The sequence below is a fragment of the Numida meleagris genome, chromosome Z (genome assembly GCF_002078875.1).
Source record: "Numida meleagris isolate 19003 breed g44 Domestic line chromosome Z, NumMel1.0, whole genome shotgun sequence".
Taxonomy (NCBI): Eukaryota; Metazoa; Chordata; class Aves; order Galliformes; family Numididae; genus Numida; species Numida meleagris.
The window spans coordinates 61,978,074-61,992,869 of record NC_034438.1 but is presented as its reverse complement, the minus strand read 5'-3'; the positions used below and the strand labels follow the sequence as shown (position 1 = coordinate 61,992,869).

The window sequence follows — 14,796 nt, the reverse complement described above, 5'->3', positions numbered from 1 at the left end:
CAGTTCCTCAACTACTGATAGTGATATAAATTGTCAAAAGATAATTTGTGATCTATGCAGTTGTAAAGCTAGGCAACAAATATTCATACAAGGATTAAATCTGCCTGCCCTCTTTTGTATTATTAACCTAACACAGTCTTCTGCAACCTAAATTTCTAATAAAGAAAATTATGCAAATCTTTTGAAAGAAAGATGGAAGTTTTCATTAGTACAATTATCTCTTGCTTTATCCTAACTTTTTTTATAAGGCTAAGTGATCACAGATTGTTCAGTGATCACTAAGTGAACAAATTAACCTGCTGTTTGAAATGAAAATACAAAATAAGTGTCATTGTATTTATCATGGAAGTACCAGGGACTACATATTTCATAATGATGTAAAGTGTTGATATGCATGTTAATCCCTTGAGCTCATTAGCAACAGGTATGGTAGGATGGACACTGATAAATAGTTGACATTCTGAAGAGAATTATTCATTATTTTCCCCCATTGTCTTCATTAAAGTTCCTGGGGAAGTACATTACGAAGAATGAGAGGAAAAATCGCTTCTCATTTCATCAAGAGCAGGCCCCATGTTTCATGAAGGAGTTGCAATTTATAATTAAAAGTCAGGAAGACTCAAGATGTATATTGTCAGACATTTGTACCTAAATTACTAATATTCAGCCACCATTCACCAGAAGATATTCTCTCTTTATGTGCAACATTATATTCTTCTCATTTTTAAGATTAGTAGAGATGTGCAATCAGAAGAAAATCACAACATCGTTTCTGGGAGTTTTCTGTTGAAATATATTACACTGTTAAGTATTCATATTGCACATTTGGCAGACAGTAGTTACCTACTGTCAGTGCGTACTCATGGATGGAGACTATTTCTGGTTAAAGGATGGAAGTTGAAATGGGATTGCAACAAAAGCAAGTACATCTGTGAACTTAATCTAGCAGAGTAAGGAGTAAACCACTTACACTCTGCCTCTCACTATCTTTAAAATATACCATTCCACAAATCTTTAAACTATTTTAAAAGTCTCAGTGCTTGAAACTGGGGGTGAATAGCTTTTCTGCGCGCTACTTTCACCTCCCATCATAGAAAATAAAAAGATATAGTTAACTAAATTTCCTAAGTTTTGAAAATGTTTCCATCCAAATATTGCATTGTCTGTCAGTTATGATTGTCTTGGTCCTTTCCTGGGCACTGCAGCAGAGCTGCTGTTGGATATACGTAAAAGGGGCAGTTCTGCCCTGGCAGGCTGGCAGCAAAGCAAGGATATGAAGGAGAAGCATGGCTGTGAGCAAGTGCAAGCCCTGCAAAGCCATCTTGGTTGAAAGTCTCATAGCGGCTCATTTATCTTTGCAGAAATTAATTTGCCTATGCAAGAGTGGAGAAAAGAGGATAAGGACTGATACACATCCCATGAAATCTGACTTGAAGGAAATGAAATTGTCAGCTTACATTTCTGGTGCTTATTCAGACAGCACTAAGATACAAAAATGTTTTTAGCCTCATTGAAATCGTTGCTTTTTTATCTGGAAGAACAAAGGGAACACATTGAAGGCGGTGCAGAACCAGGGTTGATTTCGCCAGAAACAAACTTACCTACCACAAAGACCTCATGAAGGAATCCAGCCACCTCATATCTCTGCTCTGCAATTGCTGCAGGTCTGGCTGAGATAAGTTGTATCTGCTTCAAGGTACTGCAATATAAGTGCTTCAGAAATGGCCTCATTTTTCAAAAGTTTTATTGTTAAGTTTGAAGACTAGACAAGGTCATACTGGTTTTACATCGTCCTACATGATTTAAGTATATACAAAACCATTTGAATACTACACAGCTTGAAAGGTTGCAAAGGTCTTTGTGTCCAAGACACTTCTGTACTTACTGACACATCAGAAGCCAGCACTGAATATTATAGATCATATTTGTTGTATAGCAAAGATACACTCATTTAGTATCCTTAGTCTTCAAAACTCACATGTATTTGTATGCAGCCATTCCCAAAGAGAAAGTCAACTTGGAGACCACAGCCAGGTAGCACGACAAGCCCTTCACACAGATAAAACTGAGCCTGGTGCTAGGGCTTGTTTTCCCAGGCTAAAAACAGTATGTTGCGGAGCCGCAGGATGGTGCCTACTTAGCTGGTTCTGAGTGAAATTTAATTGAGTGTATTTTCACTCTTGCTTAATGTCATTGTCAGAATTAATAGCAAAGGATCCTTTCAGAGTGTTTTTCCATCCCTCTTAAATGGACTTATCCTTTATGTGGTTCTCTTTTTGGTATGCCAATTGCTTTCACTGGGAAAGTACAGCTGAGTTAGTTGTTTATCGCTTGTCCCTTATGTCAGTGGTTTTCATGCACAAAGAGAGGAGAGTAAAATAAAGGGAAAAACCATAACACCAGACCACATCTGGTATCAAGAATTATTTCAGTATGAAATAACAGTAGGAATACAATTTGGTTTTATGGCTGCTCAATACCGTTTAAAGAAAGTTTTTGGCAGACAAGGAATAATTTTAATTATAAAAGCCATAGCACACTGGCTGAAAGTGTAGGTGCATCACCTATATGATTCGTTTATAAATTATCAGAGCATGTTATTATAAAGTACGGAGCTTTGTTTTCAGGCTGTGAAAGCTGCTGGCAGATGGAAGCTAACACAGAGTAAAAGAACAAAATTACCCAACTCCAAGTTAATGCTAAAATAAATGACTATTTTAGGTATTATTACAACACTACTTTTATATGCAGATAAATAGGTAACAAATTACTTACTGAAGTTAATTCAATACCAAAAGTTGCAAAACATGTCTAACATGAAAAAAAATAATCACTTGGGAATGAATATTCCAAAACAAAACTAAAAATATTTGATGAACTAGGGACTCCAATTTGCAGAAATGCCTCCCATTTTTAGGTTACACAGTCCATTACATAAATGGCTGTTCTTCCAATCTATAAATAAATACGTCAGTTGCTATCCTACAACTGAAAAATGGTTTTAGACATCTTTAAGTACTGTGTGTCCCTAAAAATATGTTTTTTTTTTCTTTTTCTTCTTTCTATGGAGAGTCTGAGGTGCAAAACATAGGCAGTGGGTAACTTAACAATAGTTTTTCTCTAGAATTTTTTTGCTCTTTAGAAATATCCCCATGATTGACTTTCTCTTTAAAATCGCTCACTATGCTTGAAGACCACTTCATATATACATCATTAAGGAATGCTGTTGACACAGTTACAGACAAGACATTAACAGTCTAGTGGCTTTTGTTATGCAGCACAAAGTAAAAAATAAAGAACGAACTTAGCAGTGTTGCACAGGACCTCAACATTTCTTACACATACTTTCACCTTTATAAGACTTTGCTTTAGAAGTCTTTAATGTCTAAGCCTTACAAAATAAATACTTGTATAAATACAGTTTAAGGATTAAGTCATTTTATAGAGGCAGGGTGTTCTGTTTGTTAAAACGTGAGTTTAAGTGACGCTATCTGAAAACCGCCACCTATATATCCCCAATTCTTGCAAGTAAAATTCCTGGCTGCTAATCTAGGGTCTTTCACAGTTAAATGGATTATATATTTTGTCTGTGGTGGAGAATGTGTGATTAAATGCAGGTTTTGAAATCCAAACCATTTTGTTTCCAAAGCAAACTTTGCCCTTTGCAGACTGTGGGCCAACAGGATTGTATTTGTCTGGGAAGCAGGACTCAGGCTCATACTTCAGCGTTTTGGTTTCAGTGAGAATGTAACGGTGACAGAAAGTAAGTTCAGTGATATTTGCTAAAACATGCAATTGTATATATACAAGTAATATATATTTTGCCATCAGCATATTATGAAGTTAACGATGTGATCCCATGTACCATTATTTCAGGTAGCAAATGCAACATCCCCTAACTCCTTGTCGCAAGGTCTTTAAGATTCTGGTGCTACACCGTCATGGAGTACCTCGTGCCTACGAAGCTCAGAGTGCTTCACAAGGTTGGTATCATTATCTCCATCACTGAGGGTGAGGCGATCGCTCAGCAAAGAAGCACCAGGCCCATGACTGCAACACCCTTCCCCATGCCCCTCTCTTACTCTTGCTGCTCAGCTACCCCAGTCATGCAGCCAAGTCCATTGACCTGTCTTGTTTCTAGATCCTATAAGGCATAGTAACACCCTCCACATCCAGCCAATGGGATCTTCACTGCCATCCAATGACTAACTGTTCTCCTAGCATCCTTCAAGACCCATCACTGTCTAATTTCTTCTGGGTCCTAGGACCCTGGCTGGCCATCCTTTTGTTAAAACAGCACAGTATATATGAAGCATTTCTGCACATGAAGCATGACAAAGATCAGCTTCCTTGTGGCTCAGTGGCATACTCAGCAAAGACACAGTTGGGAGCAGAGGGTACCAAGTGCCCAATTCTGGTGAACTCCTACAACACCTCTTACCTCTATGCTTGGGAGAAAGGACATGACTGGTGCCATTAGAAAAGTCTAGCAAGAGGATTTCACAGCAGCAAGGAAGTCATTCCTTCTGTGTGCTTCATGGCACCTCATTCCTTCATACCACATGTGTCTCCTTGCAGAAATTCAGGAGGTTTCTGAAGGAAGAAGTCAGGTGGGCAGCTCCATCTAGGGCTGTTCACTCCTGGGTAAGTCATACAGTGGGTTCAAGGTTTATGTTGTGCTCGGTGCCTTTATCTTTGCATGTACTGAGGACAAGGAACCACAAGTACCCCTCTGTCTCACCTCAGCCTCCTTGCAAAAACACCACTCAAGCAGAATTAGTACACTTTGGCAAATTCATTAACTTCATAATGTACTGATAGCAAATGTTGTTCCATATACAAACAGATCTTTCAAAGAAAATAACATTAACAGTGCTACTGAACAGAAAGCATGAAGGTTATGTCTGTAACATGCAAAATTGAGAAGAAAAATGGGGTTAGCTAGGAAAACCCTTTAGCTGAATGGACTCTGCTGTTTAGATAGGAATAATGAAAGGTAGCTTGTAATATCACAGGTACTGTATTTTACGGTACCACAAAGTATTTTCCAAAATATATGTCATAAATACTGACAGTGTTTGATAGGCACAATTACTATAATGCAGTCATCCCCAAGTAAACTTATTGCTAAAAGCTGCAGTATCACTTTTTGCACATAAGATGACAGTATGATTTATGGAGAACTCGTCAGACCAATGTTACTGAAGCTGTAAATGAGCTTTGTCATGCTCTTTCTCTTCCCCCGTAAAAAGGATGCTGCTGTTTTTCCCTAACACATTTCAACTAGTGTGAACAACTTAAAGGAGAGCTAGAGAGATAATGCCACAGCAAAAGGGACAACACTACCATATTTCAAGGACAAAATCGGATTGGATCATTTAACGGGCAGGCTTAGACCTCCTTGCGAAAGACAGTTAGCGGCCTACCATAAAATGAGCACTTGGTCATGAAAAACCCACTCAGCTTCCTACAGACTTTGCACAGTTTCTTCTACGAAGGGACTGGTAGGTGTACTGAGAGCTGTGATGCCCAGTGGAACCCCACCTCAGTCCTCCTCCGTGCAGCCCAGCAGCTCTGACCGCAGGGTGATCCGGCCGTACCACGACCACGGGAGGATGCGGATGTGCCGGGCGTAGATTGGAGGGTCGATGACGTTCTTCCGGTGTGTGTCATTGTCAAAATTTCCCTGGAAAACCTGGAAGGCAAGCAACAAGAAGGTTGGTGCCTCAATAGCCAAGCATGAGCACTGGGCAATGACTGAGTTAGGAGAGCTCCAAGAGAGATATTCCTTCTCATCTGACACCTGCTGGGTTCAAGGAGGACTATTCCTCTACACACTGTTTTACATATCAGGGCACTCCTTCAGCTAGGGTTTTATAAGATGTTTGACAAATACTGGCCCAGTCACAGACCAGAATGGCATTCCTCCTTAATGAAGGTCTACACAGTGTTATTTCTCAGACAGAAGGGAGCAGTGTCTTATTAAAACATCAGATACCTGAAACTGAAAAATAACTTCAAGAACTAACATCAGTGGGATCCAAAAGCAAGTGACAAAGCAAGCAAAGTGCCTGAAACTTCACACAGCAGAGCCAAAGGAGACAGAAATACCCTGAAATCTGTGGAGCCAGAGAAAGGATGCTACATGTGTGGCCTAGGGTCTGTTTGGGTTCTGGACCTCCATGTTTGGCTAAGATCTGGGGATTCCATGGTGCAGATTCAGCCCTCAGTACAAATCACCATTAACATTTTAAAAATTAACTGCTTTTTTACTTGGCATTTGTATCATGTCAGGTTAATCCTGGGAGATTCCATTACTGTTTTGGATGAAGTAACTTTAGAAGGATACTTACTCACCAGTGCAGCCTAGATGCTATTGCATAAGCTGTGGTAAAGTTAGTGACTATCAAGGACACTATCATCTTCCATCGAAAAATGTTACCAGAGGCATTAATAGCACTGGTAAGCAGTTTGTGAACCAATTAAAAAATGTTAACACAGTCTAATGCATGTAAAGACATTACTTCCAATGGTATGTGTTAGCCAGTATATCAGTGACTTCCCAAACTCTGGTCTGTGTCAGAACAATAATGATTTTTTCTTCTCACAGCCATGATTCAAATTCAGAGAACACCACATTTCTTTTTCAGCAAAATGGTCAGATTACCCTCTTGAGATATTTTCAGTTTATACGGGTAATCTCCAAGGTCTTCAAATGTCTTTTCATTTACAAAAACAGTATTTGATGTCTTTTTGACTGCAAATGAGTGATTTTCACTTGCATCAAGCAGAAAAGGAGTTTGAACCTCCAGAACAAGTGCTTATGTGACTGAATTAGTGCAGAATGAAAAACTTCTTTGAAGTTCTCAGGAAAAATGTCAGAAGCTGAATTCAGAAGAGACTAAACTACTATTTCAGTCTTTAAGCTTCTCTCAAGTGCTATCAGTTTGGCATTTTCAAGAAAACATGTACGCTCCACAAGTGATGCTCTTTCACAAGTGATATATTTCCCTCCTTGCCTGGAACCTCAGCATACAGAGATGGAAACATTCAAGCTCCTACCAGTTAAGATAAACAGATAAAAATGCAGACAGACTGGCCACAGAAACACAGACTCAAAGGAAAAAGAGAAGTATTTTTGTCAGGAAAAGTTGTTCGTTGCCCAAGTATAGTCTAGTCTTGATTATATAAATCAGCTAGAACTTGGCTAGGATTTCATCTGAATTTGAGTATTGTTTGTATCAATACAGCATACAACATAAAGAAGTAAACTCATTAAAATTAGCAACATACAATTTGCAGGAAAGAAAGCTTAAAAGTAAAAGATTTTTCCATTTGAGATCTTTCACATGCATGCAATTTATCCGTTGGTATTTTTTACCAACTCGAATGATAAGCAATGCAGAGCCACAAACAATTCTTGCTGCAGAGCTCCTGGAAAATTCTTTTATTCTCTATTTTATTTTTCTGGTGGAAGACATCTCAGAAATAACATCTTGACTATGACTTAGAACAAAAAATGTTTTTGTTTACCAGAAGAACCCATCTACTCACTATCCATACCCACATGCAAACTAGGCAACAAATGCAGATGAAAGAGTTGGATTATACCATTTTCTTACAGCAGGAAAAATGAATGGAAACTCATTCACAATGTCATTAGTACTTGAAGTTCAACTCATCTGTTTCAGATATTATTTTATGCAAATCTAAAATTTACCATCCTTCAAAATTCAAGATACAGTCTCAGGAAATTAAAATTGCTAGATCAGAACAAGGACTTTAGAGAAACAGATTTATCAGCTAATGAGAGGAACTTTGCGAGCATCCCCAAATATGACTAGCATGAAATAAAACATTCAATGAGCAAATATACTGGATGTTTTCCTGTAGACCATTGGCAAATTTAGAATCATAGAATCATTAGACCACCAAGATCACTGAGTCCAACCATCAACCCATCGCCACCATGCCCACTAAACTGTGCCCCTCAGTGTGACATCTGCCCTTTCATGAAAACCTCCAGGGATAGATAATTTACTACAGAATTTGTCATTCTTCATTCTTCCTCAGCTTAAGCTTGCTAATGGAGTAAAAAAACTTGGAAGAAAGGAGGAGGTATGATAGATGTCTATAACATTATAAATGGCATGGAGATCAATCATGGACAACTTTGCATTGTCCCTGCGAAATGAAATGAATGAGCCACCTAATAGTTATGCTGCTTCACACACTGTGTAATTAAACTGTGGCACTCTTTTCACAATATTTAGCTTTTAGTAAAGTGAGATAAACTGTTAGGGGCAAGATCAACCAAACACTATTGAACATGCAGGTAGAAGAGTGCAGGAAACTTGGAAGATGCAGCAGGGAAGGCCCTATGATTTTTTCCTCCTCCAGACATCTGCTGGAGGATGCTTCCTCCCTGTTATGGACAGGTCTTCAATCTCACACAACAGAGCAGCTACTAAATCGCCAGGTACCTGTGTATGTAAAAGTGGATCAAAGATCCTAATTTTTGCAATAATCCTGCTTCAGAATGTTAAAATTTTTATGTTGGGAATATCTATTTATGTCAGGCTGCATACTTAAAAGGTGTAAGTTACTACAACTTTTACTCAGAAGCTTCAGCAAGTTTACATACACATTCCCCACATACATATGTAGCCCCTCTGTATCTTAGTATTTTACAGCTGCTTTTAAAATAAAAAAGTCAAAAAGGTATGACAGTGTGCTTTTATGTACAATTTATTTTATGACCAGTTTGCAAAAAAAGAACACAACTGTAGAAAATACATAGATAATGATATTCTTTGCAAGAAAAGATTTCTGAAATATAAACAAGCCTTGCTTATAGCTGAGTCAAACAAGCAATTGGGTTGTCTTGCCTTTAAATACTCACTGAGATTTTTCATTAGAACTAAGTGTTTTATGCCCTAAGCAACATATCCAAATTATGACAATGTAAATTGATTCATATTTTAAAAAGAGAACTGTTGTATGTTTTATGACAAGATAATTTAGAATAACTATCTAAGGGAGAATAGCTTGGGAAAATTGAATTTATTATAACCAACGCTTGCTGTAAACGTGGAGCTAGAAAGCAGGTTTCAGGGCACATCCTCAGGACTAATTAACAGGTAGGGACAGTGGGTAGAATTGTTTGTTGCATTGTGTCAGTGGATATCTGAGATACATGAAAATTGAGGGAGCCTGATTCTCCACTGAGAGTATTTCTGGATCTCATGTCTTACATAAACTGAAATTACATGGAAAGTCTACACTGGCCATAGCATTATTGGTTCCTGCTATTTGGGATAACAGCACAGAGCTGAGGCTTTAACATCCAAGTCTCAGATGATGAAGTCACTGTACTGTCTGTTGAACCTTAACCATATATTTTTTTTCCAGGACTATATTAAACAGGTTCTTATACCAGTTAATCCTGCTCATAGAAATGTAGAATCTCTGAATCACCAAAGTTGGAAAAGACCTACAAGATCATCCAGTCCAACTGTCCACCTATCACCAATAGTTCTCATTAGAGCATGTCCCTCAACACTATATCTAGATGTTTCTTGAACACCTCCAGGGTAAGTGACTACATCACCTCCCTGGGCAGCCCATTCCAGTGCCTGACCACTCTTTCAGAGAACTAGCATTTCCTAACGTCCAGCCTGAGTATCATATCAGAGGCAGACTATTTAAAAAGAGTAATTAGATCTGGCTTCCATTTGGAGTTTGCTTGAGTGCATTATATCTCTCTCAGTAGTATGACAAATAAAGGGGAACTATTCATTTCAAGCATAAAAGAAAGCTGAATGAAAAATATTTTTGATAGTTACATTCCCTTCTTTCAGAAACATATTATTTCTTTATTGTCATTCACTGAAAAAGACTTGTTCAAGCAAGAGTGAAATTTTCAGATCTGAACAATCCATTTACTTGTGTTGAAAATTTTTGTTCTTGCTTGGTGAAGTATTTCTTTTCACCATGAAGAGCTACAAGTGAATGACATTAGGTCAAAGATGGTGAAAGATGCTCTGATTTCTTAGCAAAAGAGAGCTGCTGCTTACAGGCATTTTGTTGTACTTTAGAACAATTCAATCCCTTGGAAGATGCTTTTCACTATAAAAGACTGGGCAGGCTTTTTAAATATACACGAATACATGTTCAAACAGACACGTTCATGCACCTGTGCTTATGTAGCGATGTAGAGGAAATAAAAGACATTCTTCCTTTTCAGTTGGTTTTCAGAAAGTCTCTTTGTCAGCCTCATCTTTGTGCTGGGGAAGATCATGGAACAGATCCTGCTGGAAGCTATGCTAAGGCCCATGGAAGACAAGGAGGTGATCCCAGACAACCAGCATAGCTTCACAAGGGGCAACTCCTGCCTGATAAACCTAGTGGCTTTTTATGATGATGGTCAATGTCTCAATGTCCAGATGGAGATCAGTGACAAACGGTGTACCTCAGGGATCAGTGCTGTGACGAACACATTTTAGTATCTTCATCAATGATATTGACAGTGGGATTGAGTGCACTGTCAGCAAATTTGTGGATGACACCAAGCCGTGTGGTGCAGTCGATGCATGCAGGGGACAGACACTGACCTGTTGGAGTACGTCCAGACAGGGGCCCCCAAAATAACCCAAGGGATGGAACATATCCCCTGTGAGGACAGGCTGAGAGAGTTGGGAAGGCTCCAGGAAGATGTTATAGAGGCCTTTCAGTATTTGAAGGGAGTTATAAGAAAGAAGGGGAGAGACTCTTTATCAAGAATTGTGACAGGACAAGGAGAAACGGTTTCAAACTAAAAGAGGGAAGATTTAGTTGATATGAAGAAGTTTTTTTACAGTAAGGGTGGTGAGGCACTGGCACAAGTAGCCCAGAGAGGTGGTGGATGTACTGTCTCTGGAGACATTCAAGGTCAGGCTGGACAGGGCCCTGGGCAGCCTGATGTAGTGGGAGGTGTCCCTGTTCATTGAAGGGGAGTTGAACTAGATGGCTTTTAAGGGTCTCTTCCAACTCAAACGATTCTATGACTTTATGATTCCATGTATAAAATGATGTATAGCATGATATTTATTATTTCCTGAAGTTTTGAATAGATATCGGGCAGGTAACACTTCTAAATTTGTAAAGCGTATTAACACATTCTTGCTATTTTTCTACTTCATGTATCTTCTCATGCCCCCGAACTGGGAATTTACTCCACTGCACATAGTTTGTAAGTGGTTTATGATAGAAAGTTCAAAGCCAAGCAAGAAAAGAAATATTCTGAAGAACAACTGCCCTTCAGAAATGTTTACAGAAATTCACTTTAGCTCAGCTGAGGGCAATAGGAACCACCTGTAATTTAAATCAGTGGAGAACCTAGGTTGAGGGCTTGAAAAAGTTAGACAAACAAGCAATGGAACCCGGCGACGCAAGACACAGTGTTGAAACTTTGCCCTGATGTTACACAGGGTCAATATATTGATGTATGTTGTTTATACTCAACAGGGCTGTTTTGGTTTGTGCAAGCCTTATCATCAGTCAAGTCCCTTCAGGCAAAATAGCAGGAAAGCACAACACACTATCCACACCACACAGGAAAATGAAGTGCAGATCCTATGTTGTAAATAAAATTTCTACTCTCCTTTTACACGGTATCAGACAAAGACCAATGAAATCTAATTGCCTGATGAAAATTTTCAAGTAAAATAGTTTTTTTTTTTACAGTGAAATTAAAAAAAAAATTAGTATGAGATTAAAAATATTATTTTAAAAAGGAACATTAAATAATAATAATCATTTTATCTTAGAATTATAGAAAGGTTGTATTGGAGGGGACCTCAAAGATCATCTAGTTTCAATCCCACTGCCATGGGCAGGGACACCACTCACTAGATGAGGCTGCCCAGAGCCCCATCCAGCCTGGCCTTGAACCTCTCCAGGGATGGGGCATGCACAAGTTCTCTGAGCAGCCTGTACCAGGGCATCTCCACCCTCTGAGAAAAGAATTTACTCCTAACACCTAATTCTCCATTTCCTCTCTTTTAGTCTAAAACCATTTCCCCTTGTCCTACCACTATCAGCCCATGCAAAAAGTCACTCTCTCTCCTGTTTATAAACCCCCTTTAAACACTGTGAGGCTGTAATGAGGTCTCCCTGGAGCCTTCTCTTCTCCAGAGTGAACAGGCTCAGCTCCCTCAATCTTTCTTCCTAGGTGAGGCATTCCAGCTCTCTGATCATCTTTGTGGCCTCCTATGGAGTCCACTCCAACAGCTCCACACCTTCTTCATGCTGGGGACCCCAGGCTTGGATGCAGTACTCCAGGTGAGACCTCATGACAGCAGAGTAGAGGGGGACAATCTACTCCCTCATTCTGCTGCCACCCTTGTTTTCACGCAGCCCAAGATACAGTTGGACGTCTAGGCTGCAGGTGCACACTACTGGATTACATTAAACTTTTCATCCACCAAAATACCCAAGTCCTTCTCCACAGGTGTGCTCTCAATGAGTTCTTCTCCCAGTTAGTACACTGGGATTGCCCTAAGTTGTTGTGCAACTCCCTGCACTTGGCTTTGTTGATGTCATTAGGTTCTTGTTGGCCCGCTTGTCCAGGTCTCTTTTAGTTGCATTCTTTCTGTTATATCCACCACTCAGCTCAATGTCATCAGCATGCCTGCTGAGGGCACAGTTGACCCCAGTATCCAGGACACTGATAAAGATTTTGAAGAGTACCAGTCCCAAGATGAACCTCTGAGGGATACCATATGTCAGCAGCCTCCACCTGGACATAAAACCACTAAACACAATCATCTGGCTACAGCTATCCAACCAATTCTTCATTGGTTTTAATTGGAACTTTCAATTCCAATCCACTGAATAGTCCACCCTTCAAATTCGTATCTTTCAAATTTAGAGATAAGAATATGATATGAGAGCATATCAAAGGTCTTGGAAAATTTCTGATAGATGACATCAGTTGACCTTTATTTCTGTACTGATGCCACTCCATCACTCCATCATAAAAGACCACTAGATTGGTCAGGAACAATCTGCCTTTGGAGAAGCCATACTGGTTGTCACAGATCACCTCTTTGTCTTGCATGTGCCTTCACTGCCAGGAAGATCCATTCCATGATCTTCCCAGGCACAGAGGTGAGGCTCACTGGCCTATAGTTCCCTGGGTCTTCCTTTCTCCCTTTCTTAAAAATGGGAGTGATGTTTCCCTTTCTCCAGACACTCAAGACTTCACTTGACAGCCACAGATTTTTGGAGAGTGGCTCAACAACTACATCAGCCAGTTCCTTCAGGACACTGGGATGCATGACATCTGGCCCCACAGACCTGTATACAATCAATCTTATCATGTGGTCTTGAACTTGATCTTTGCTTACAGCTGGAGGGATTTTGCTCCTCCAAAGCCCACCTAGAGGTTCTGAGATGTGAGAGACATGAGAAGCCTGACTGCCAGTGAACTCAGGCAAAGAACTTGTTGAGTACCTGAACCTTCTGCAAGTCCATTGTTGCCATTTCTCCCTTCATATTTATCATGGAGGTACACTCTTCTTCACCTTTCCTTCTGGGCAACGTACCACTAGAATTCCTCCTTGTTATTTTTCACATTTCTCACGATGTTCAGTTCCATCTGTGCCCTGCCATTTCTGATCCCATTCCTGTGCGCCCAGATGGCATTCCTGTATTCTTCCCAGGCCACCCATCCCTGCTTCCACTGCCTGTACATTTCCTTCTTATCCCTCAGTTTTACTAGCAAGTTCTTGCTCATTCATGTTGGTTTCCTACCTCTTCTGCTTGATCTCTTATGTTGCGGGATGAAGAGATCTTGTGCTCTCGGAAAGGTGTCCTTAAAGAGCTGCCAGCTCTGTTCCGGTCCTGTGTTCCTAAGGACAGTTTCCCAGGAGATCTCATCCAATAACTCCTTAAACAGCCAGAAGTCTGCTCTTCTGAAGTTCAGCGTCCTGACTTTGCTTTTCACCACGTCCATACTACTTGAGATCACAAACTCAACCAGAGCATGGTTGCTACAGCCCAGACTGCCTTGATGAGCACCAGGTCCAGTAAACCTTCATTTTCTGTTGGTTTGTCCAATACGTGGACCAGCAAGTCATCCTCAACAGACTCCAGGAGTCTCCTGGATTGTTTGCAGCCTGCCATGTTGCTTTCCAAGCAGATATCCAGGTATTAAAAATCCCCCATCAGGATGAGAGCCTGTGAACACGATGCTTCTTGTAGCTGAAACAAGGTCTCATCAATAAGCTTCTCTTGATCACGTGGTCTGCTGTAGACCCCAAACACCAGATGACCTTCACTGATCTGGTCCCTAATTTTAATCCACATCACCATGGCTGTTTCTCAGAGGCAATTCTGCACAGTCTATCCACTTCTTAACGTAGAAGGCAATGCCCCTCCTGCACTGCCTGTCCCTTCTAAAAAGCTTGTAGCATTTGATTGTAGAATTCCAGTTGTATGATTCATCCCACCATGTTTCTGTGATAACAATTAAGTCATAGTTTTCTAATTGCATGATGGCTTCCATCTTCTGCTTATTTCCTAGGCTGCGTGCACTGGTGTAGAGGCACTTCGTCTAGGCTACTGACCATGTTGCCTTCTGGTAGGAGCCTTTAAAAATTCATTTGGGACAAATCTAAGGTTCTCCCATGTTGCCTCCTACTGCAACAGTGTTCACTGGCTTTATCACTCAGAAGTTCATCCTCTTCATCCTCATTAAATCTAGTTTGAAGAGCTGCTAATCAGCGCAGACAGCTTGCTGCCCAGAACATTCTT

General features: G+C 40.1%; 1 protein-coding gene across 10 annotated transcripts in view; it reads right to left on the bottom strand.

The window, feature by feature from the left end:
• Positions 1,728-14,796, bottom strand: part of EDIL3 (EGF like repeats and discoidin domains 3) — a 273,821-nt gene continuing 260,752 nt past the window's right edge. For all 10 annotated transcript variants that reach the window (XM_021380111.1, XM_021380103.1, XM_021380106.1 and 7 more), the window contains one exon: positions 1,728-5,695. In XM_021380111.1, the coding sequence (XP_021235786.1) occupies positions 5,546-5,695 (150 nt within the window). In that variant the 3' untranslated portion in view covers positions 1,728-5,545. The remainder of the gene's footprint in view (positions 5,696-14,796) is intronic.